A 26349-nucleotide genomic window follows, 5' to 3' on the forward strand; every position below is an offset into this window, starting at 1 on the left:
ATGTCTTCTCACAAGAGAAAATGACAGTTTTAATGATGCATTAGATGAATTTAAACTTTAAGTCAGGTGCTGCAAATTGGAAAGAAGACTTGTGGTGTTAATGCTGTGGACACTTTTAAGAAACTTAGAATCCATGAAACCACTGCTTATTGCCATGCAAATTACAATTTTGAATGACTGTTTTTTTAATATAAAGTATTAGAAAAATATAAGATGTAAAATTAAAAAATGAAAAAAATACAACTAGTTATATAATATTGTACTCCATCATTAAATGCTAACATTTCTGACAAGTCCTAAGATTTTACCATCTATAAAACATACTAAAATAAAGTTGGTACCAACCGAAATCTCATCTTCTTCATCTGGTTTCCATTCACATTCTTCTTCCGTAGGTTCATAAATTGCATTAATAATCTCAAATCGCTAAAATGATTAAAAAAAAAAAAGGCTGTATAAAATCACTGGCATCCAAGGTAAAACCAGCAGTTTCTCACTAAGAAGTCTTATAAATTTAACAAATGCATACCACAACTTTATTATTGATAGTTCCTCCAAGTGCCTCTAATAACAATTTCAATGAGAGTTCTAAAGACTAACCTCTTCCAAGTCTGCTTATATTTCCAGACTTCATCTTCTAGAATGTTAAATTAAACAAAGTAGGAGAAAGCATTACCTTATCAAACAGAGGCTGATAGAGAACAGCATACTTCCTTTCAAGATCGTGAACTTCCTCATAGAATTTGGCTTCTATCTGTGCACATTTAACTTGCAGGTTTTTGAGAGCATTCACTCGTCTTTTAACTACCCTAGGCAGGCTGAAAGGTTAGAAATCAGTTACATAGCATCACACTAAAACGGAAGTCACACTTCTTTTGTCATATTGAAACTGAAGCATTGGAGTTAGTGAATGATAGGTTTTTTATCTGAAGCAAAAGGTGGAGTCAAAGTAAATAAAAATCAAATAGATATAAATATATTGACCCACTGGCTATATTTCAAAAGTTGAAATGTAACTAGGTAAATTGATGAAGAAAATGTAAATCATACTGTCAACCCTAAATCTTTACCCAAATTAAGTGCTGGACTTGTCATTGCTGAAGTCATGGACTAACCATTTTAATTCTGAGAATAATGATTACTTGGATTTTTCTTTTACATATATCTCACCTATACTAGTTATTAGGAAAAGGAGGGGAGCATATGTATATCAGGAAAAAGGACAAGATTCCACATACCATTATTATATTTTAGTCTCCATATTTAATTAGGAATTAGTAATCACATTATTAAATAAGAGTGTAACATACTATAAAGAGGAGACATGTATTTTTAAAATAACAGCTTCAGGCCGCACGTGCTATGGCTCACAACTATAGTCCCAGCACCTTGGGAAGCCGAGGCGGGTGGACTGCTTGAGCCCAAAAGTTCAAGACCAGCCTGGGCAACACGGCAAAACCCTGTCTCTACAAAAAATACAAAAATTAGCTGGGTGTGGTGGTGCATGCCTGTGGTCCCAGCTACTTGGAAGGCTAAGATAAGAGGGTCACCTGAGCCTGGAATGTCGAAGCCGAATTGAGCAAGATTGCACCACCACTGCACTCCAGCCTGGCTGACAGAATGAGACCCTGTCTCAAAAATAAATAACAGCTTTGATGAGATAAAATACATACACCATACAATGCACTGTGAAGCACTATTTTAATTTTTATTTTAGGTCAACCTAAAATATATGTGTATACCCTATATATATGTATACCCTAAAATATGGGGATATGTGAAGGTTTGCTGTACAGATTATTTTATCAACCAGGTATTAAGCCCAGTACCCAATACTTAATTTTCTGCTCCTCTCCCTCCTCCCACACTCCACCCTCAAGTAACCCCAGTGTCTGTTGTTTCCTTCTTTGTGTTCATGAGTTCTCATGATTTAGCTCCTCCTTATAAGTAAGAACGTGTGGTATTTGGTTCTCTGTTCATGTGTTTGTTTGTTAAGGATAATAGCCTCTAGCTCCATCCATGTTTCCACAAAAGACATGATCTCGTTCTTTGTATGGCTGCATAGTATTACGTGATGTATACATCTTCTGTATCAGATCTGTCATTGATGGTCATTTAGGTTGATTCCATGTCTGCTACTGTGAATAGGGGGCACTGATTTTTAACAGGTTATACACACTAGGTTTTCAGTCTCCTAAAGAATGATTAAACCTCTCTAATAATAAATGTTCACACTTAAAATGTACCTAACTTTAGGGAATCTATGCAACAGAGACAAAATCCAGGTTAGAATTTCCTGCCACAAACTTTTGTGAATCAAATAATGCACTTAGTTAGTCACTATTTAATATTATTAGAAATAAAAAACAAACCCTTGAAGATATCACCTTTCTATTTCTGTTAATTTTAAGTAAAAAGCACTACTCTGCCAAGGTGGTGAACCAGCATGGGCTTCTGGCTTTTCTTGCTCCCCTAAAAAGCTAATCCCAGAAACTTTAGAACAAGAATGAAGCAACTACTGAGGCACACACACACTGTAAGCAATTTCAGGTAAGACTGGAGGTTGTGTTTAACTGGTACAGGGTGACCAACAACTTAGGGAGAGAATGGCCACAGTAGGTAGCCATGCGGACAGGCTGGAATAGCAATTCCACAAGAAATCTTTTTAAGTTCTGCTCCTGCCTTGCAACAATCATTGTCTGTCATCTTCACCCTTCACAAGAGCCCAATGCCAGGGTTGATGAAAGCTGCAGTGGTTCAAAGCCCTCAAACATGTATTTGCTCCAATCTAGGAATAAGGAATTGACAACCAAAGACGATTAGTCCCCCACCCTTACAAAGCACACCATAAAAATTGCCTGGACTGACAGCAAACTTTCAGTCTAAGGCAACTAGTGCTATACTACTTAGGCTCACCCTGTGCCCTTCTCCTTGTCACAAACCTTCATTTCTCCCCAAATATTCATTATTAGGGTAACTGGTATTGCCTAATGTGCCAGAGCTCAAAGAATAACTAGACACTTCAAGGGTACAATTTCTATGAAAGAGTGAAATGATTATCATCTGAAGCAGCATAATTAGAGAATTTAAACAAGAATGTAAATATACTTAGAGATGAGGAAGATTAACAACATGCAACAAGACCAAGAAATCTAAAACAGAGTGGGAATGTTAAGTATGAAAAATACAATAACTAAAATAGGCAACAAATAAGAGAAACAGGATAGATTCAACTGAAGATAAAGTCCATGATGTTGAAAAGTTCTACCAGAAGGCAGCATGAAAGACAGATGGAAAATAGAAAAGCTCTGAGATATGGATGACAAAAGTAGCAACAGCTGACAAACAGAGAAGGGGTACAAAATCTTAACATATAAGAATGATACATTTCTCAGAATTAAAGCAATATAAAAATCCTTACTCTGCTTCCTAGACATGTTAATGAGATTTATGAATATCAAAGACAAGAAAATTCTAAAGGTGTCCAGTGAAAAAGAATAACCTACAAAGAAAAAGGAATCAGACTAACAACAGGCATTAAAAGAAACGCTGAAATAAAGAAAAAATAAATTGTAGTTTTTAAGAACTCTGAATTTACTACTTCATAGCCAAACTATTATTCAGATATAAAAGCAAGACAAAAATTGTATCAGGTATACCAGGCTTCAGGTTTGCCACAGATACTCACTATATATTACTAAAAGCAACTTTTGAGGAAATTAAAAAAAAATTCAGCAGATTCTATGTAAGGTACGGGTGCAGTCAAATATCTTGGTAAATTTCTTGCCTTGAAGGGAAAAATAGAGGGCCAGAGAAAGCACATTTATAAACAATATAAATATTGGTAAATTTAAGATATCAATAGGGGTAAATAAACTTAGATATTAGGTTATAAGCCACTACCATAGTAACAAAAATCAATGCATTAACTTTGAAACCAGCAGAAGACGACTTGATTTATCCAATGGGAAGCCGAAAAGAAGACCCAAAGTAAAATAAATTAAAAAAGAGAAAGATGGCAGCAATAAATCCAAAAACAATATAACTTTTAAGAAATGCAAAGTCAGCCTTACTAATAATAAAGAAGCAAACATTGAGGCTGAGTGTGGTGGCTCATGCCTGTAATCTCAGCACTCTGGGAAGCCCAGGTGGGTGAATCGCTTTAACTCAGAAGTTTGAGACCAGCTTGGGCAACAATGTGAAACCCCATCTCTACAAAAATAAAAAAATTAGCCAGGCACGGTGGTGTGTGCCTATAGTCCCAGCTACTTGGGAGGCTGAGGCAGGAGAATCGCTTGAGCCCAAGGCTAAGGCTGCAGTGAGCCGTCATTGTGCTATGGCACTCCAGCCTGGAGACAAAGCGAGACACTATATCCAAAAAATAAAAGAAGCAAACATTGATCTAGAGGAAGAAACAAAGATGAAAAGATGAAAAAAGACATACTAGGTTAAAAGTTTAAAAAAAAAAAAAAAAAAAGAGCCTGTATTCCCAGGACTTTGGAAGCCCAAAGTGAACCCAAGAGCTCGAGATCAGTCTGGGCAACACAGGGAGACCCCATTTCTACAAAAATAATAGCCAGGCACGACGGTATGTACCTGTGGGTCCCAGCTACTTGTGAGGTTGGGGTGGGAGGATCACAGTGAGCCATGAGTATGCCACTGCACTCCAGTGTGGATCACTAAGTGAGGCCTTGTCATAAAAGCTGGGGGGTCGTTACTGTAATATCAGACAAATAAAAATTATGCCCCCCCCCAAAAATTATAAAATACAAAGGAAGACACATATCAGTAAAATGAAACGAGAAGAAATGCTCATCACAAATATTATACACCTAATACGGCTTCAAAATATTTCAATCTACAAATGACAGAAAAAACTGTCAGGTCAAACAGACAACCAATAAGCAGAAATAAAGAGAAGCTGTGAACAATACAATAAGCTTGAGCTATTAATTTCAGCATACAGATCTTCACACTCAACATTTACAAAAGTAAGAGTATTAAGGCCATAAAAAACGCAAATTAAAAAATAAAATCAAACGAATTACACATTCAATTTAAAAAACTGGAGAGTACCACAGAGCAAACCTAAAAAAGAAGTAACATTAATGCCAGAAATCAGACAGCCACAATAACAAAGGACAGTATGGAAAAGGAAAACCAAAAGCAAAATTAATATTCTAAAAAATTAATAAGATCAAGACAACTAGCAGAATTAAGATGCAAAATACAGAATATGAAAACCAGATTTTTAAAACTATTGTCAACTATGTACTAATCAATTTTAAACCTAAATGTGTACATGTTTAAAATATGAAACTCCAAAACTGATGAGAGAACTTGAATAAATTAGTATGTCAAAAAAAAAAAAAAAAATTATCCAAAACTCCCCAGGACCTCTACTTCCCAAACTCCAAAGGTACAAACTAAATTTTTAGAAGAGTTCTACCCTAAGAACAGCTAATTCCTATCTTATACAAGTTGTTTCAGGAAATAGGAAAAATAAAAAAAAAGCAGCCATTCATTAGATTAGGCAATTGAAATTTGACTCCAAAAACCAGTTAAGTATTACCACTTCCTGAAAGTTTCTTTATGCACATACATACATGAATGCACACAACACAAGCTCATTTCACTAACAAGTAAGAACTGTAAAATTCAATTACTCAACAATGTTATCAATAACACATCATGATTCAATTTACTACAGGAATGCAAGGCTAGTATGATATCCAAAATAAGTATTTCCAAAACATGTATTTACTATTTACTTAATATATTGAAGGAAAAAGTTCAATAGAGCATCTTAATTGATAGAAAAAAACAAAGTTCAGATTAAAAAACAGTAAACAGGCCTGAATTTAATAGAGATTTTTATATTCATTTCCAATATGAACAGAAATAAGACAAAGATGTCCTTTTTTAATACTAATGTTTAACACAGTAGTGAAAGTCCTGGTAATGTTGTAAAGAAAAATATGTGGTATAATGTAATGTGGAAGAACAGAGCTAAAACTGCCATTATTTGCAGATAAAATCTTGTGACTAAGGGGGCAAAACAGAACACATTACTACAATAAATTTAGCAAAATTACCGGATACAAGAGCAACTTAAAAAAAAAAAACAGCAATCCTCTGTAAATCAAGAACAGCCAAACAGAAAATACAATAAAAAAGATGCTATTCACAACAGCCACACACAATATACAGAAATTAACTTAACCAACAGACTCTATGAAGATAACTTTGAAACTAAAGACACAGAATGTGACCTGAATAATTAGAAGTATGTGGATGAGACAATATTAAAAGATATAATTTCTGTAAATCTATAAATGCAATACAATTCCTATCAGAGTTTTAATATTTTTTTTTGCTTGTTGACAACCCTGATAAACTTAACTGTCAAAAATGTGGATGACTGTGTTTGGGGGAGATGTGTGAAAGGATGCAACCTGCCCTGCCAAATATTAAGACAACTATAAAGTCATAGTAATTAAGTGTTACAATGACAAGAGACAAAGACCAATAAAACAGAAGAGTGCTGCTCAAAGACAAACACAGGTGTTTACAACTTGATATGCAATGAAGGTAGGTGGTACACCTAAATGGGGGAAGAATGGATTGATTAGTGAATAGTGAAAAAAAAACTAGCTCATGTCACTGGAGGAAGACCCAAAATAAATAAATAAATAAACCTTGCTCATTAAAAAATGAGGCAGAAAAAAAAGGAACTGGAAGTTTACACACACCAAATAGAAAGGTAGACTCTAGAGGGATTTAAGACCTAAATGTAAAAGGTAAAACTATTCAATAGGAAATGTAGCAGAATCCAGGAGGGACTTCTTAAACAGTTTCAAAAGCACAAGCCCTAGGGCAAAATATTTTACTAAAATAAAACTTAACTGTTTACCAGAGGACTCCATGGATAAATTAGTAGAAATGACACATTATTTAGAATGTCTAAAAACTGATAAGGGAATAACATTTGGAATACAAAGACTTTTGCAAAAGCATTAAAAAAAAATTGCAATCTCAACAGGAAAATGGAAAAAGGGTACCAATGGGCAACCAAAAAGGTTCAAGCATTATGAAGAAAAGCTAAAAACTCATTAGAAATCATAAAACACAAATAAGACAAAATGAGTCTGTACCTCTTATACTGATTTCAAAATATAAACAAAAACACTACGAAGCTGGATGGTGCCAATTGTTGGCAGACATGAAGATGAATCCATCTTCTTGCACTGGGTACAGTATTTCTGGAAATCATGCTGGAAGCACAATGCTTAAAGGCTTGCATACTCTATGTAAGTGGCAATCCCACTGCTGAGTACACATCTCAAAGAAATTCTCACACAGTTCCTTTACAGGCCATGTAATTGAATTTGTGTTGATAAAGGAGTCCATTGTAGGAAAAGCAGATAATAAAACACAGAGAACACACACCACACAGAACTAGGCAACATTTAGAAGCTACTAACTATAATTAACATATAGATAGTAACCTGAATGGATCTTAAAATCACAAAAAAGGTTTTTTAACGTGTAAGCTGCATAAGATATTCATGCTATTAGTAATGATTTATGTCACCAGTGAAATAAGAAATCTGTATTTCTTCTAATTCTGTGCATTTCTAACATACCTCTAAACAAATCTCTGAAATGCTTAAAATCAGTGTACTTCCTATAAACTTGAACCAAAATAAACTTTAAAAGACCAATGTAAACAGGTGGTACTAAGCACAATTTTAAACTTCCAATAATCCTATACTGGATACTAGCAGACAACAGGTTTCCACTACTGCATACCTAAATCCTAGATGGTCTTAAAAACAGATACGCCTACAATGTTGATTGATTATAGAAAGATAAATAAGGACTACGGAAAAGGAGAACTTGTACCTTTCAATGTATCCTGTTGGTGTTTCTACCAGACCATCAAGTCTTTCTTGAAGGGCTGCAAGAATCTGAGGATTTTGCATCATCTGAACAGTTAGCTGACGTGCTTTAAAAAAAAAAAAAGGGCATCGAAAGAAGGATTTTATGAAAATGTATTATGCTTTTTTAATTTAATAGGACAATCCAATCTCATGAAGTTTTCCTAACTGGCCCATAAATTGCTGGTGTATCTAATGAGTAGAGACGGGCAGGCAAGCTAAAGAGAATACACTCTAGGAAAACCCAATGTTCAGGAATAATTCAGATTCCTAATCTATCCCTAGTCAAGGCATTTCTCAAGGTCATTGCCACAACTACTATGAACAGTATCCTTCCTCTTCCTGGTATCTTGTGTTTCACCCACCTTGCATTTTAGGAAGCTCAAAGCTTCATTCAGATGCCTATCTATGACTCTTGACAGTCCTTTGAATGCAGACAACACATATCAGAAAAACTGCAAATATATTGACAGTTTTAGGCCCAGGAGAAAGGTGAAGTGAATGATCTGAATGTTTATGTTTGATGCTTGTGTAATGTATTTCTATGTGTATGAATAAAGTTAATAGTTGACACAGTCAACGGTTGCAACTGAAGCCAAACAAAATGTGGTTATAAATGGCTTTTTAAAAACATAATCCAAATATACACTAGATTTTTACAAAACAAATTACGCTACTAATCTTCTCTTCATCATCAATACAGTTATTACACAAAGTGCCATAAACTTAACTTTCCCAATTATGTTTTTGGAGGTCAATTTACTTCTGATAATAATTCAATTATTGGATGATGTACAGCCAGGATAACCAATATAAATTTTTAAATATCAATATTGGTCACTGAGGATACAGTTCTGTATCTGTTAAGAAAATGTTACAAAATGAAAGCTGAAGCTATTAATACAAGTTCTGAAGTCTTTTCACAATTAACTTCCATCTGGTTTAAAAATGAAAAGCTGAGTCATCAGGTACCTTAATATTCTTGGCCCAGATCTACAGGACATATCCTAAGCAGTACAAGCCCCCACCACCACTCCTTTTAAAAAGTATCTGCTAAAATAAATTGTGAACATTATTTACATTTAATAAATGGCTTTTCTGCTTGAAGGAGTGGATTTTTAAGAAGACACACACTACATGTTCTCTATATAATTAAACACTAAACATACTGTTATAAGCACATCACAACCTGTAACATTTTTAAATTCAGACAGAACTCATGGGCAGCTGTTTGACACAGGTATACCAAGTCGCTCCAACAGTGCAGGATGCAAACAATGACTTTTGAGTTGCTGTATCTATACCTACCCTCTCCTTTCTCTCTCTCGAACAAATACACACACACACACACACACACACACACAGTTTCTAGAGGTATGGACCAGTAGATAAAATAGGACAATGAGAAGGGTCCAAAAAAACAGACTGGTACTTCTAACTACCCTCTAGTAGACATGTGCCAGCAATCATTGGCTCCTGAAGTAATTTAAAGTAATACCTTTGATTTTTGTTTCTTCACCAGTTTCCTCTTCTTCTACTTCTTCAACATCATCCAAATCTTGATCAAGTTCAGACTGTTCTTTGCTATAATATCATAGTATCACACCAAGGTTCAAATGTACCAATTACCAAAAAAAATTACAGAAAAACTTAAAATTCATTTTCAAAATTAGTATCTCTTTCAAAGACATGAAATAGGAAATTCAAAAGGTAATTCCGTTTTCTAACTTCACATGTAAACAAGTACAAACCGGAAGTGGTTAAACTTTCATTAAAAGCATCTGGTCAAATGTGAAGTTTATACTTTTCAAGCTTTATAAAATTGGTTTTGTAGGTTTTTGGGGAATGTGATGTCAACAAGTATGTGCATTCAACCCAGTATCTACTGATTTTACTTTTTCTTCGTAGTAACAACATCCTCATTTTATAGGAGATGGCAACACACCAAGCTAAAAGTCTACATTTCCTAGCCTACCTTCAGCTAGACTATTTTGGCAGCAAGATAGAAACACAGAAGTGCTGTTTTTCTTTGAGGAAGTATCCTTAACAGGAAAGTAGACAGCTGGGAAGCCTTTATCTTAATCCCTTCTCCCCACTCCCACTTAGAATATTAATGTGATTGCTCGAGCTCCAGCAGCCACACTGGACCAGGAGGCATCCTAGCGAATGAAAGCCACCAGCTAAAGAAAAAGGAGTAAGGAAAAACAGAAGAATCCTGGATCCCTTATGGCTGTGGAGCAACTATACCAGCTTATACTATCTTTGGACTTTCCTTTTCTTTACTTCATAGTGGAGGTTAAGAAAGAATAAAGTGAAGACTTCTGAGTCTAGCTCTTGTTTAGAACAAAGCCAAGATGACAGCACCATTCAAAGAGAAAGTTAAAAAGTAGTAAGATAGCATCCTTCTCATTTCATCTTAAAAAAAAAAAATCACCAAAAATCAAATTTTTGAAAATGAGATTACATCTAGCATTAGAAAGGAAGATAAGGATTCCAAAGTCAATATAAAAGGTCATTGTACAATTCCTGTGTGAATTTTTTTTTTAACATTTGGATTAGAAACGTAGTTGCTTTTGTGTTTAAACAGCATTTGAAAAATTAATTTTCCATAGGGACAAATGATGACTTAATTTTCATACAACTACAGAAAAAAATCAACTGTACTCTACCAGCATAATTTAAGTTCCTGTCAACTGAGGAAAAGAATTCAGTCTTCAGAAATGATACATATTATTTCTGAAAGCTTTTTTTTTTCTTTTTTGAGACAGAGTCTCGCTCCATCCAGGCTCGATGGAGTGCAGTGGCACAACCTCGGCTCACGGCAACCTCTGTCCCCCAAGCTCAAGCAATTCTTGTGCCTCAACCTCCTGAATAGCTGGGACTACAGGAGTGCGCCACTGCACATGGCTAATTTTTGTATTTTTAGTAGAGACAGGGTTACACCATGTTGGCTGGGCTGGCCTCAGGTGATCCTCCCATGTCGACCTTCCAAAATCCTGGGATTACAGGCATGAGCTACCACGCCCAGCCTATTTCTGGAAGAACTTTGATTTAGTATAAACTTTAAGTGTTTCATAAGTATACACACTTAAGGGCCACTGGTTAGAGATAATTGGAGCAACTCCTCCTCTAGTGTCTTTAATCATTTATTGAACATCTATATGTAAAGGCTTTAAAACAGCTGTCCACAAACTATGTCCATGTGGCCAAATCCAGCCCACCCTACTATTGTAGATAAAATTTTATTGGAACACAGATGTACTACATGTATGTATTATCTGCTTTCACACTACATCAGCAGAGTTGAGTACAGTCATCCCTCCGATTCTATGGTGGACTGGTTCCAGGAAACTTCCCTACCAAAATGCTGGGATGTTCAAGTCCCTCATATAAAATGGCACAGTAACTGCAACTAACCTATGCACATCCTCCTGCATACTTTAAATCACCTCTAGATTACTTATAATAATACTATATACAATGTAAACGTTATGTAAATAGTTGTATTATGCTGGGCCAGACGAAGTGGCTCATGCCTACAATCCCAACATTCTGGGAGCCAAGGCAAGAGGATCACTGGAGGCCAGGAGTTCAAGACCAGCCTGAACAACACAGTGAGAATACTCTATTAAAAACCAAACAAACAATAGTTGTTATGTTCTACTGTTTATTTGCATTTATTATTGTGCTATTATATTTTATTGTTTTTTACCCTAATATTTTCTATCTGCAGTTGGTTGAATTCATAGATGCAAACTGAACCCACAGACACAGAGGGCCAACTGCAGTTAAGGGAATCATGTGGCCCAAAATGCTGAAAATGTTTCCACCAAGTCTTTTACAGAGGAAGGTTTACTGACTCTGGTTTTCAAGAACAAGAATCCCTTCTGACTTCCACCCTCCCAGGACTAACAGGCATCCAAAATTAAATAATAAGGAAGAGGGAAATCAAGCTGTCACAACCAATTTGCTCTTTTTAAAGTTTAAAATGAGAATTTCAAAGTTAAGATGGCAGATACCACAAACTCATCTGATCTTAATCCCTAAAATCTACACTAAAATTATGATAAAGGGTTTTTTAGTTTAGTTTTGTTAGCAGACTAACACTGAAATCAAAGAAACAAGGGCAGCAACATTTTGCAAGCTGGAAACCAGACAGGTGATAATTTCATTGAGAGAACTGAAATCTAAGATTAGCCGTGGGGAAAGCTGAGAAGCAGCCCAATCCCAGTCTTCAAAAGGATAAGAACTGGTGGTACCAGGTACATTTCTAGAACTAGGGCAAGGGGTGGGGCAGGAGAGAAGGTGGCTAAAACAAGAAAGTAAAAACTGATAAGCAGTTAAATCATTACATCTTCTCCTCTACACTAGCAGACATACTCCGTTTCCTCTCGGAAAGGGTAAAATTCAGAACTCGGACTGGAAGACAACAGACACAGTTAACAGCATCAAAGATATAGGACTATGTGCACACTAGAATGCTAAGTGTAGAGCCTCCTCTACATTTAGAGAAACACCAGAGGCCAGATCTTTACCCAGACACTGTTCAATGATTAATCTGACTAGCCCAGAAAAAAAAAAAAAATTCTAACACCGGGGTTTCTAACAAATGCCCACTCTAGTGACCCTACACTGAAATCCCAAATTAACGAGCCTCCCTCTTCAACACTCAAATTTTCCAATCAATTTTCTTTTTTAATCATCTCTGAATTGTCCCTGCACCCCACCCAACCCAATCTTAATGAGCAGCCAACCAAGTATTGATTTATATTTTAGGAAAGCGTCTTAGATCGAGACCAAATGAGGGAAAGAAAATGTAAGAGCAAATGGACTATAAAGATGGAAGAAATATCCAGACAAACGAGATTATCAGTGAAACAAGGACAGGATGCTATTAAAAAACAAAAACAAAAACAAAAAAAAACAGGAAGAATAAAGCAGGTCTTGGAAACTAAAACAACAGAAATCTTAAAACTCAACACGAGCTGAAAGTCTTCAGTTCTGCCTAGAAAGAAGAGCAAAGAGACAAAGATGGAAAATAGGACAGAAGATCATGAGATGACCGATCCAACACACGACACCTAATAGTAGCTCCAGAAAGAGAAAAAATAAATGAAGCAATCACAAAGTTAAATCAAGACTATCCCTGAACTAAAAGCCCCTGAATTGCTGCACTAAAAGGGTCCACCACTGAACATGTAACGTTAAAAGAAAAAAACAATAATGTGAAAATTTCAGAACTCTGAAGCCATAGTAGCTTCCAGAAAGAAACGTATATAAACTGTAACTGTATATATTTCTTAATTATCATACACAAATAGTTAATTACAATGACTCTGAACTTCAACACAGCAACACTGGAAGCAAGGTGACAATGGAGCAATGCCTTCAAAATTCTGAAGAAAAATGATTCCCATCTTACTATCCTACACCCAAACTATCCGGCATAAAGGTAGAATAGTCGTTTTGTGTCATGACATGTCTTAAAATAATTTACCTCCCTTATACTATTCCAAGAAGGTACTAACACACCAAGAAAGCAATGGGAGATTTGGCAAACAACAAACCCAAGAGGAGAAACAAGGTGAAAACTCAGGAAAATAGTAAAATAGATCCAATGACAGCCATGTCACCAAGGTTAAGCGATCCAAATTAGAAGTGTGACACAGGAGACGATCATTTTGAGAACTATAATCACTAAAAATGCTGTTTCCACTCTTCTGGTTTTTTTAATGCTGAAGACAGAATGCGTAAGAATGGCCCAAATTCTTATTTGTACTTCTATGTGTTGATCTTGTACTGAAGTTTCCAGCCCTGCCACTATCATTCGCTGATGCCTACAACAGCTATGGAAAATCATTTAGCATCCCCTCACTCCCAAGTGCTCTATTTTAACACAGGCTACTGTAAAATTACACGCAACAAATCCTGTGCACCTCATCCCATTCTTCCTGACCCTGTTTCTGTAAAACATCCATCCACATTAGAATCCTGCCACACGCAAACTTGATTAAACCTATGCTTCCCAGGACACATGACCTTGCCCAATACTTCTCCATCAGTCTTTATAAAGCCTCAGAAAACTTGAGGCCAGACTATGACCCAGATAGTCTTTTGTCCTTGTTATCCTGATCTTAGAGCCTTTATTCAGATTTTCAAAATTAAACACTGGTTGAGAATTTATAGGTGGTAAAGCTCTAAAGGAAAGCAAAAAAAGGAATTAGCAAAAGCCAAGATAGCCCTTATATGTCTGCGAGGGAAAGGTGCAAATGAGAAGGGGCACACAAGCCTTCTGACAGTAATGTTCTATTTTTAACTTGTCTTAATATTCCTTAAGCTCTACATATAAATACATTTTGTACATATTTTGGGTGTTTGGTACATTACAATGCAAGCAGTAAAATCTTTGGGAAATATATACAATAAAAATGAATTCTGCAAGTATTTATAATCCATTATCATGCCCCGCACTTTCTTAAAAACAGTGACAAATGGTTTAGTATGTATGATGGTTTTGAATATATGATCATAAATGTACTAATGATCATATATTGTGTATTTTATCTTGAATACACTGCACTAGCCTTTTGCAAAAGTAGGTACTAAGCATTAGTAACTACATTTTCATAATATATAATTCATACTACTTGCTGTTAAGAACAGAGTACAAAGTGATGCCAAATCTTGGAAAAAGAACCAACTCTCTGCCACTTACTTGTCAATGTCTGCCATGTTGTAAGAACTCCAAATATCTATGGAGAGAAACATCAATGTTAAAAAAAAGTATATGATTTATTAAAAAAAAGAAACCAAAACCCTTTAAATCAATACCATGCTGAAAACTGTCCCAAGAAATGTCTATTTCCTTTAAAATACCATCAGTGTTAAGAATAAAAACTCATGGAACATGCAAATTCTTCCTCACTAGTATCAAAAGTAATTTTTCAAAGGATATTACTTAAAATAAGAAAAGTTACCACTAAGCTTTTAGAATCTGTTGTATATAGACTATGATAACAGCACCATTGGTTAAAAAAAAAAACTAACATTTGCTAGAATCATAGGAAAGGAACAGTACAAAAGGATCTTCATTCAAATTCAACAACCAAGAAAGGTCAATTTCTGTTTAAATTTTTAGACTACTTAGCATCTTAAACAAATCCATTCCGTATTTAGCAATATTCATTTTTATGTAATTCATGTTTAAGAAAACCAAAACCTGACGGCTACTGTACTCACTATGCCCCCTACATCTCTTTTTAAAGAAGATTTAATCCTTGGATCAAACAGCCATTTAGACTATTTCAAAAGCTGTGGGTCCCAATCTTAATGGTAGGTAAGCCTTCCCTATCTCTCCAAATGTACATGTACCTCATGTTAGATAACTGATAACCACCAACCTCCAGCTTCCCCTGGATATGCTGGGGACATTGTCAAGACTTGTGGTTACCAGACCTGAGTAAGTTTACTGTTAAGACTGACCAGAGGACATCCTAAGTTCCTTCTCACTAAAAGATTAGTATGAACCTGGAGACTACTGCTTTTAGAAAAATCTTAAAAGTAGATGTGCTATATTCAGGCAGCAAACAATGGTAGAATGCCACAGATAATCTACAGATTACAAAAAAAACTAAACCAAGTTTTGATAGAATCCACATTAAAATCAAGTTTATCTTCTTAGCCAGGCACAGTGGCACGAGCCTGTAGTCCCAGCAGCCCAAGAGGCAAGATCATTTGAGCACAGGAGTTCAAGGCCTGCCTGGGAAACACAGCAAGACCCTATCTCTAAAAAAGTAACAATAAATAAATAGAATCAAGCTATCTGGTAAAAAAAAATCTTAGTACATATTTAATCCACAAAATCCTGCATGTGTTTACTTTCATAGCAACGTATTATGCCTATGAACAAAGAGTTGCAAATGGAAAAGATCCTGATTTTAGCAGTTAAGTGCTACTATTTGGGGGAAACAGTATTACTGACCTAGTATCTTATAAAGAATTATATAGAGTAATTATAAAGAAAATTTTTCTTCCTAATATATTTAACTCTGTAAATATTTTGTATTTGTTGTAAATAATTCCTAACAATACTGATGAATTTTTCTAGTGATGCTGGGTAATGAGTCAGCATTTACAAAGTGTTTAGCAATTATGAATACTAATCAAAAATAAGAAAAATATTGAATCTCTAACATCAAAGAAACGCAAGTAGGATTCCAGTTTGTCTATCACATCATCAATAATTTCCTTTTAATACCGAGAAACTTGTGGTGCACATGCATCCTTATTTCTGGCTATTGTTCTTTCTGGAGAGCAATCTGACAATAGGAATATCAAAAGTCTTGAACATGTCCATCTCAGCCAGGCACCGTGGCTCACACCTGCAATCCCAGCACTTTGGGAGACCAAGGTAGAAGGACCGCTTGAGGACAGGAGTTCAAGACAAGCCTTGGCAACACAATGAGACGCTGTCTCTTAAAAAATAAAAATTAAAAAAACAAAGTATGTCCATCTCCAGATTTATTCACTTATGAGATCTACCATAAAAAAATTACAAAGAATCTAATGCCTTTGCTTTCCATGTTCACCTAGAAGGTTCTTCCACAGCTCTGAACAAGTCTTGCACATCCTTTGACTCTCGGTTCAAAGTTTCACTCCCCAGAGATGCTTTCTCCAACCTGCAGATTCCAGTTAAGTAAGATTTCTTGGTTGTACACACACTCCTATAAAGCTTTCTTTCCACCATAAGATGTCTCAGTCTGTAATTATAAATTAGGGTGACCTATGGTCTGTCTCTCCCAACTGACAAAGATTCATGATTACAAGAATTAAATCTGATCTTGCCAATCACAGTGTATCTTCTTTGGGGTAGCACACAAAGCTTATTATAAACTTAGTACTATAATGGAATGTGCATAAATGGAATGTTTTGCAGTCACAAATGAAACATATCTGAGTTGATATGAAGGAACACCAAAGCAAGGCAGAGAATGTATGCCAAAATCCCATTTGGATATGGGGAGAAAAAAAAATATATATATATATATAAAATCTCCACTCATATATGCACATGCTTTAATATAAGTAAAACCTTTTTAAAAACATACAAAAACCTAACCAGAGTAACCGAATGAGAAAGAAGGGACTGGTGGTAATGAGAACTAATTTCCCATTTACCATTATGGTCATGTGTGGATTATATGTTCTGAGAAATGTGTCTTTAAGTGATTTTATTGTTGTTCAAACATCAGAGTATACTTACACAAACCGAGATGGTATAGCCTACTACACACCTAGGCTACGATACAGACTATTGCTCCCAGGCTACAAACCTATACAGCATGTGACTGTACTGAACACAGTAGGCAACTTTAATGTAATGGCTAAGTATTTATGTGGTGCATGACTGCATTTGGTTTTCCAGTACACAGATTTATATAATAATTTCCAATACACAAATGTACTCTGAAATTTTCTAGGTTTAATATATAGTGCCTAGTAAACCCAGCAATTGTCAAAAATAGAAACAAAACCCAAAACTTCCAAATTTAATTTTTTATAACATTTTAACGTGTTCACAGAAGAATGGCTACACTGCTAACCTCAATGTCCATTTGCAGCATTATATTTATAGTTTAAATTCTTAAATTGAAACTTTATCTTTAGTGAAGAGGATCCAAGACAGAACATTTAAAGAACATTAACAGGAGGCATTTACTCCTCCAGAGAAGGCTGATCTAACCTGCCCATTCTGGCTACATTGTATTTCTTGGTTGTAAGATAGACCTAATTTTCTAGTCAGTTGTAGTCAGATCATTTGGGCTGACATCAACTTTGTAGCAATCCACAAACTAAGGCAAACAACTTCTGGCTCTATTTCATCATCTATATAAAGTAGAAAAATATCTGAGGGAGTGGGACCCAAAAATCTGCAGTCTAAACAAAAAACTCAGCTTCTGAGAGGTGGTTCTCAGGTAGACCACATTGACAAACACAAGTTTAGGTTAATACCTGTGTTAATTTTTTTCTGTAGTTGACATTAAATAAAATCAGTGAGAATCTTATTTGTTAAGACATTAAATTGCATTCCAAGATCTCTGTGAAAAACTTTCATTCCTGAAAGCAACAAACAAGATTATGCAGATCAATTCTACCAATGAAAAATACGGCTGGACGCAGTGGCTCATACCTGTAATCCTAGCACTTTGAAAGGCCAAGGCAGGCGAACTGCCTGAGCTTAGGAGTTCAAGACCAGCCTGGGCAACATGGTGAAACCCAGTCTCTACTAAAACACAAAAAATTAGCCGGGCGTGATTACGCACACCTGTAGTCCCAGCTACTTGGGAGGCTGAGGCAGGAGAATTGCTTGAACCCAGGAGGAGGAGGCTTCAGTGAGCCGAGATCACACCATTGCACCCCAGCCTGGGTGAGAGCGAGACCCTGTCTCAAATTAAAAAAAAAAGACAGAAAAATAATTAAAAGTACAGACTTTTTTAACAAAAACATTTTGTTAAAAATCTTAAAAGTACCGAAATATTAACAAGATAGTAAGGAATTACCAGTCCAAAACTGAAGTCAATACAGGAAGCAGAAGGAAGGCACTTGCGCACTAAGGTCAACTGCCAATTATCAGCAATGTGAACTCTGGTAACCAAAGTTAAAATTCTGGGCCTGTCCAAGATGGGTATCTTTATGGCAACTCTCCCAAATTAAGCAGGAACCCCAAAATGCTATATCCTCAAGAACAAATTCATTCTCCTGGACAAACAGCCCCAATTTACCTCATCTATATTGCCCTACAAACCCCAACCTATATACTTAATTAAAATGATCTGTCCCTGGTATATTTAGACACCTGCACATCCAAATATAAATGAAAGCTTCCTTCTAGACCTTAAAAAATTCATAAAAGTAATTTTTACAGCCAACAGGGGAAACAGAAAATAAAACAGAAATCAATCCTACACAAAGACTTAAATACTGTCATACAGACTACAAACAAATATATACCTATAGGCATAGTAAGCCCGGTTGTCTTTGATCTAACTTTGAAAATACACTGTCTGCAAGGAAGTCATCTATTAAAGGTGATGTAACAAAATTTGTAAAACTAGAACTTCCAGAAATAAAAATAACTGAAATCAAACTAAATGGGCTGGCTTAAGAGTAAGATAAACAGCTGAAGAATTAAGTGACCTGAAATGAAGCTTAGAAGAAAACTTTCAAAATATGGCAGAGCCACAGAATCTGAAGGACTGAAAATACTGAAATGAAAAGACATTTTAGGATCCAAAAAAGCCTAATGAAGACTTCATACAAGTTCCAAGAGCAGGAGGATGCAATATTTGAAGAAGTTAATATGCAAGAATTTTCCATTTCCTTAAGTGATGAAAGACACCAATCCACAGATTCAGGTAGCCCTACAAGTTAAAACCATAAAATAAAGAACCCATATATATATACGGTTTATTTATCCAGCTCGGGATATATCAGTAAAAAGGCAAGATAGCAAAAACAAATTCATCTCAAAAGCACACACAGAAAAGGTAGATTAACTTCAAAGCCACAAAAAGACTGACAGCTGTCTTCTCTTCAATAAGACACCAAAAGACAACAGAATCTTCTATATGTTCTAATATGTTCTATATGTTCTAATCTTCTATATTCTAAGGCTCTTAGAATACTATCCCCAACCAAAACACCTTTTAAGAATGAAGGTGAGGCCGTGTGCAGTAGCTCACATCTATAGTCTCAGCACTTTGGAAGGCTGGGTCAGGAGGATCGCTTGAGGCCAGGAGTTCAAGGCCAGCCTGGGCAATACAGATCATCTCTACAAAAAATTAAAATGCCTGTTGTAGTCCTAGCTACTTGGAAGACTGAGGGAGGAAGATCACTTGAACCCAGGAGTTTGAGGTTACAGTGAGCTATGATCACGCCGCTGCACTTCAACATATCTTCTTTAAAAAAAAAAAAAGTAAAAGACAGTTTCAGAATAAAACACTAACCAAGGTAGCATGTATTGTCAGGAAAAAATAGACTTCAAGGAAAAACATTAAGAGATAAAAAGGTCACTTTATAATAAAAAATTCACACATATATGGTGTATATAAGATCTCAAAAGACATAACTGACCCTAAAAACATGCTTGAAGGCACTTTTTTTTTTTTTTTTTTTGGAGACAAGGCCTTGCTCTGTTGCCTAGGCGTGATACAGCTCACTGCAGCCTTGACCTCACAGGCTCAAGTGATCCTCTCACCCTCTCACCTCAGCCTCCTGAGTAGCTGGGACTACAGGTATGCATGCACCACCACACTCAGTTAATTTTTAAAAATTTTTTTGTGAAGACAGAGTGTCTCACTATGTTGCCTAGACTGGTCTGGAAATCCTGTGCTCCCGCCTTGGCCTCCCAAAGTGCTGTGATTACAGGTGTGAGCCACCACGCCTGGCCTCCTGAAAGCAAATCTTCCTTCCTAAACTGAACTAAAAACAAAGAAAATCTTCCACGGAAGCGGGGAGGCAACTGACTGAACTAACTGGATACATAGAGCTGACATGAGGCTAAGAAACCATTACCCAACTGCAGTCACATAACATTTTAGTCAACCCAGGACTGCATATACAACGGTGGTCCCCTAAGATTATAATGGAGCTGATTCATATAAAAGTATGGCACTTACAATTATGTACAGTACATAATACTTGATAAGGGCAATAAATGACTTATTGGTTTATGTATTTACTTTACTATGCTTTTTGTGGTTAGAGTACACTCCAACTTATTTTTTTGAAAAGTTAAAACTGCCTACAGTATTCAACACAGCAACATGCTATACAGGTTTGTAGCCTGGGAACAACAAACAGGTTATACCATATAGCCTAGGTGTGTAGTAGGCTGTACCATCTAGGTTTGTGTAAATACATTCTATGACATTCACAAAAGGATGAAACGGCCTAATGATGCATTTCTCCAGAACATATCCCCATTATTAACCATGCATGACTGTATATGTAAACAAATTGTATGTTAGAAGACTTAATGACCATAACTGCTATACAGCTTTTCCCTAGAGCACAGTGAGATACAAAGTGGAGTGCTTTTGAATTCCATCCTGCTATGGTTTGAGTATCTGTCCCCTCTAAAACTCAGGTTGAAATTTAATCCCCTATGTGGCAGCACTGAGAGGTGGGGTCTTTAAGAAGTGATTGGATCATGAGGGTTCCACCCTCACAAATGAATTAATCCATTAGTGGATTAATGTATTTCTTTATAAATTACACAGTTTCCCACCAGGGGAACTGGAGATCTGAACTACCCAGTTAGCACACTCAGCCTCCTTCCCATGTGATACCCTGCACTGCCTTGGGAACCTTCAGAGTCCCCACAAGTAAGGTGCTCACCACATGGGGCCCCTCAATCTTGGATTTCTCAGCCTCTATAACTTCAAGAAATAAATTCTTTATTCACGCTGATTTACAGTAGAACAGTGTAAGTCAACATTCTTTCAAAGCCAGGACAAAAATTATCTCATCATAAGTTATCATTGCTCACGTACATAACCATGGACGGGTTATTTAACCACTCCATACCTATTTCCTTGTTAAAATGTTGATGCTACCTATCTCTAAGTGCATTAAATGAGCTAATAATACACACAGAATTTAAAACAATGCCTGAATAACCAATCAGTAAGTGTTGCCTACCACATTATTTACCCGTTATGCTCTTCTGCACCCTCTTCAGGAAGTAATTCCAAGACCAAAATTATAACTCTAGACAGGTGTGGTGGCTCACACCTGTAAACTCAGCACTTTGGGAGGCCAAGACAAGATCACTTGACTTGAGGCATTTAAGACCAGTCAGGGTAACACAGCAAGAGCCTGTCTCCACAAGGAAAAAATTTATATAACCCTGTTTCCCAATAAAAATCAAAATGTACAAAACTTCTGAAGTAAAAATGTATACAAATATGCAGGAAGTAAAAGGCAGAGTTGGTAACCAAAGGTATAGAAGCCAATTTCTATGGTAAGCCCAGTAATGTACTCTAATGTTCCGCAGTCATTGAGCTAAACAACTTACATATGGATAGGTGTAAAGTAACAAGTCTCCTTCTAACCCCTATACTGCCCAACTTATTTAGATGAAACCAGTTTGAAATGGAACTTAAAATCATCAATTATAACAGGTTCCTTTGTGCAAACGTTGTATTACTCTATGCCCCCTTTACCTTTTTCTTCCTTCACAGCTCTCATCACAATTTAACATTTCACATCTAAGCAACCAATTTGCCTCTTTTGCTCATAAGATACATGTCCATACAGGTGCCAGATAGTTACCCAAAGAATAAACTGAGAACACAAGTAATTACAGGTTTGATTAAACTTGAAGATCTGAATACATTGATCATTAATATTTTGATATTGATGAGGTTTCATTCTAATCCTTCGTTTCAAATTTACAACCAAAAAGTAAACAAATAAAATACTGTATTTTGACATCTTCAGATCTTTTAAGTCCAACAGATACTGCTTCTGTAGCCCCTTCTACAAAAAGACCCTTAGTTTTTAACATATTTTCAGCAACTTAGAATCAACTCAGTTACCAGGAGCCAACAGGAGCAAGCTGAATAAAAAGAGATGGCACTTTGGATTACATTCGTCATGGTACAAGTATTCTTTTCAAAAATCTCATTAAAGGCCAAGTGCAGTAATTTACCATATTCGGTATTAGCTTTATAATTCTGCAAATCAATGGGCCTAATATAAAAATAGGTACTTTCTAGCAGATAAAATTTAGAAAGATATTCAAATCAGTATACTGAAAACTTCTAAATTTCTATTTATTAACATAATGTTGACTTGGAAAGAGAATCTATGAAAGTCAGGTTTTATGATAGAAGATGTCCAAGTCCACCTACCAGGGTTTAGTTCCACATATTCTCCAAAGGATAGTATTCTTAGAACTAAACTATAGATTTAGGCCATTTATTTAAACTTGGGCAATTCAAACAAGCTTGAAACACAAGAGTGCCTTGAAAATAACTGTAAATGTCATTTATTTCCCTTCGACTTTTTAAATGGTACCCCATACGTAAAAGGTTTTTCCCTTATTCAATCACAGGTCATGTGTATTACTTCCAAAGTAAATATTAATTTAAGTGAGTTAATTCCATTAACTCCAAAGTGAGTGTTAATTTAAGCTGACCAAAAAAAGAGGACCCAGATACCCGTTTCCAAAGATGTTTTGAATCCACCTATTTTCAAAAGGCCAAATTTCATTTTACAGCTCTTCTGAAACCAGGGAAGCAGTGTAAATTTTTAAACGCAGCAGTGAGATATCTTAAAATGTTAGCAGCGATATTTTTAAAATGTAATTGTTTCAGAACTGATCAGTGACCGTCTCAAATAGGGGCTCCTTGAGGACATCCTGTGCCCGGTTCATCCTTTTGGTACTCTCAAAGTCTAGCCTTCCAAGATAGGACCTCAGTCCCAGCCTCCCTACACTGCCATCCCCGAGATCTTTAGGGGAGTGGGGTTCATTGACAACGTTGCAGGCTACAAACTTGGCTAAGTTTATACTAACACCTCATTCCATCCCACCTCCCATCTTAAAAAGGAACCAGTTAAGTATCTTACTCTAGTGATTTCAATAAACGAACTAATTTATAAGAAAGCCAAGAACAATTAAAGTCACAAAGGGTCAAACTTTTTATTTTCATCTAAGAACCGTTTGCAGGGGTGGTCCGATCTTTTGGCTTCCCTGTGCCACATTAGAACTGTCTTGAGCCACACGTAAAATACATTAACTAGTTGACGAGCTTTTTCAAAATAATAATAATAATAAAGCTTATGAATTTGTGTTGGGCCACATTTAAAGCCGTCCTGGGCCGCGGGTTGGACAAGCTTGGTTTAGGGGTTTAGATCGATTAGGGTCAATACTCCCCAAATAAAAATTCCTGATCAAGACACCCATCTAACTGTATCTGGGAAACACAACAACAACCTTTTGCTAATAACAGTTAACACAAGCGCTAGATACGCCTTAACTTTTTAAAATACTAGCAGTGGAGGCCCTTCCTCATCATCAGCTAACATCCACAATCTCCGGTACCAATAAAAAGATTAAGACCAAAGAGAAGCAGGGAAGAGTTTTGAAACCCAGGGACAGGGCTTACTAGCTTACTCTCCCTTTTCACGTTCCACCGTCTCTACAACTTTCAAAGTAAGGATAGCCCAAGGGCAAGGGTCTCACTCAGGCCCAGCCGGTGGCCACCAAGCCCATTACCACGTGCGGAGGGAAGCCGCCGGGGGGTTTCCCCTCCCCGCGCGGCCGCCCCCAGTGGGCGGAGAGCCCGGGAGCGTCGCAGTCTCCCCCGCCCCCTCCCCGCCTCGGGGCCTCGTCCCTCTACAGCCCCTCCCTCCCGTCGGAATTCGCAGCCTCCGCCGTTCTTTCACCTCCCAGCGGCCTCCCTCCTGGTATTATTTTTGAGGGAAAAGCAGGGGGGTGTCGAAGAGGCGGCCGGCTCTGCACTCGACCCGGCCCGTACGCCGGGGGCCTCCCGGTCCCCGCGGCGCAGCCGACTCGCAGGGCACCCGGGCGTCACCGCGGCCTCGCTCCGGTCCACGCGGAGAAGACGGTGGAGCTCAGAGAACCTCACGCCGCCAGGCCGCGCCAACCCCTACGTCGCCTCAGCCGTCCCAGATAAAAGCGCTGTTCGGCCCCAAGGCCCCTCTCAGGCTCCGGGGTCCGGACTCTGCGGTCCTGTCCGACCTCACAGGACGACCCCGGAGGCCCCGGGCGGCCAGCGGCCCCGACTCCCGGCTCCCAGTCCCTCTATCTCTCCGGCCCTCCCATCTGCGCAGGCCGCCCAGCCAAAACTACGTTCCCCCTTCCCTTCCAGGCCCCCATCCGTTACCGGCGGCTAGTATGGGGAGCCAGGCGGCCGGAGCTGCGCAGGCAGTGACTCAGGGCGGCAGCGGCGGCGGGAGGAGCAGGAGGCGGCGCCGCGAGCAGATGGCGCTAAAAAAGACCCAAGAGCCCGCCGCTCGCGCTCATATACAATTAGCGTCAGCACGTAGGGCCCTCTCGCCGCCCTCCCCCCGGCCTTGTCGTCTCTCAGCAACGCGAGCGAGAGGCGGGTCCAGGCCGGGTTGCCTAGCAACTGAACCGTCCTTCTTCCCCCGCGACCTCCATACCCCAGCCGAGGACTCCTGCTGCCCCGAGGCCCAGGCGCCTCGCTTGGGCTCCTCCGGTTCCCGCCGGTGTCTAACCTTCTCTGTTAAGCACCCCACCATCTCTTTTCTCCCCGCTGAGCCGGAAAGGAAATCTCAACCCCATCAGCTGTAGGGAAGGCCTGGCCCGCATGCCCGGCGCCCGGCCCGCTCCGCCCCCTTCGGCGTTGTGCTGGGAATGCTGAGGGCGGGCGCTAGTCGCCTTGTCCCTCTCTCGCCGCAGCCTAGACGGCGGGCGATCCCTGTCAGGGCCTAATTCCTACAACTCGCCGGCCCCCGGTAACCATTTTCCCTCCCCGCCTAAGAAAAACAGTTTTTTCCTCTAGACCACTTCGGCGGCCTCTTCTGCCTGTTTTGCTTCTCCTATGCCAGCGGGTCTCCGCACCTTTAGGGGGTGCTCGTCATCCTTAGCCCCCATCACCCCGCCACATACTTGTACCTGATGTACAGTCCCTCAGTTCGGCTTCAGTTCTTTTGACGGATGAAAATGGCATATTTGTGCATTCTCTGGATGCGTCATAATGGGGACATTCAGTATGTCCGTTGTTTCATCTTTCTGAAAAAGTACATCGCATTAAATCCTCAGGCTTGTAAAACCTCATAACTAATTTTCAAGTGATGATGAATTGACTAATATTAACTCAAAAAGTTGTTCTCAGAATATGGTCTGAGGGTCCCCAGACGCTTTCAAGAGGAAGGTCAAAACTATTTCCATATTAATGTCAAGACTGCCTTTTGCATTCTCATTCTCTCACAAGTGTACAGTGGGGTTTTCCGGAGGCTATGTGACATGTGATAAGGAAACAGACTGAAAATAGAAGCAGATAGGAGAATCCAGTCATCTGCGGTTAAACCAGACGTTAAAGAGATTTGCAAAAACTCGATTTGGGGGCAAGAGGGAGTAGTTGTTTTTCTTTTTTCTTTTCTTTTCTTTTTTTTTTTAATAGGGAGTCTCCCTCTGTTACCCAGGCTGGAGTGCAGTGGCTCGATCACAGCTCGCTGCAAGCTCCGCCTCCTGGGTTCAAGCCGTTCTCCTGCTTCAGCCTCCCGAGTAGCTGGGACTACAGGCGCCCACCACCATGCCCGGCTAATTTTTCGTATTTTTTTTTTTTTTTTTAATAGGGAGTCTCCCTCTGTTACCCAGGCTGGAGTGCAGTGGCTCGATCACAGCTCGCTGCAA

The 26349-nt window shown here is 38.1% G+C and overlaps 1 protein-coding gene across 2 annotated transcripts in view; it reads right to left on the reverse strand.

The window, feature by feature from the left end:
- The window catches only part of NAP1L1 (nucleosome assembly protein 1-like 1), a 38886-nt gene extending 13560 nt beyond the window's left edge, over positions 1-25326 (reverse strand). The window contains exons 1-6 of one of the 2 annotated variants that reach the window (XM_011929368.1): positions 25209-25326; positions 14656-14692; positions 9439-9524; positions 7906-8008; positions 677-818; positions 346-426 (exon numbers count right to left, since the gene is read on the reverse strand). In XM_011929368.1, coding sequence (XP_011784758.1) covers positions 346-426; positions 677-818; positions 7906-8008; positions 9439-9524; positions 14656-14692; positions 25209-25302 — 543 coding nt within the window. In that variant the 5' untranslated portion in view covers positions 25303-25326. Of the gene's footprint in view, positions 1-345; positions 427-676; positions 819-7905; positions 8009-9438; positions 9525-14655; positions 14693-24853 lie in introns of both variants that reach the window. The other variant, XM_011929369.1, reaches the window with a different exon arrangement.
- Positions 25327-26349: the final 1023 nt, after the last annotated feature.

This window comes from Colobus angolensis, unplaced genomic scaffold (genome assembly GCF_000951035.1).
Source record: "Colobus angolensis palliatus isolate OR3802 unplaced genomic scaffold, Cang.pa_1.0 Scaffold80, whole genome shotgun sequence".
Classification (NCBI taxonomy): Eukaryota; Metazoa; Chordata; class Mammalia; order Primates; family Cercopithecidae; genus Colobus; species Colobus angolensis.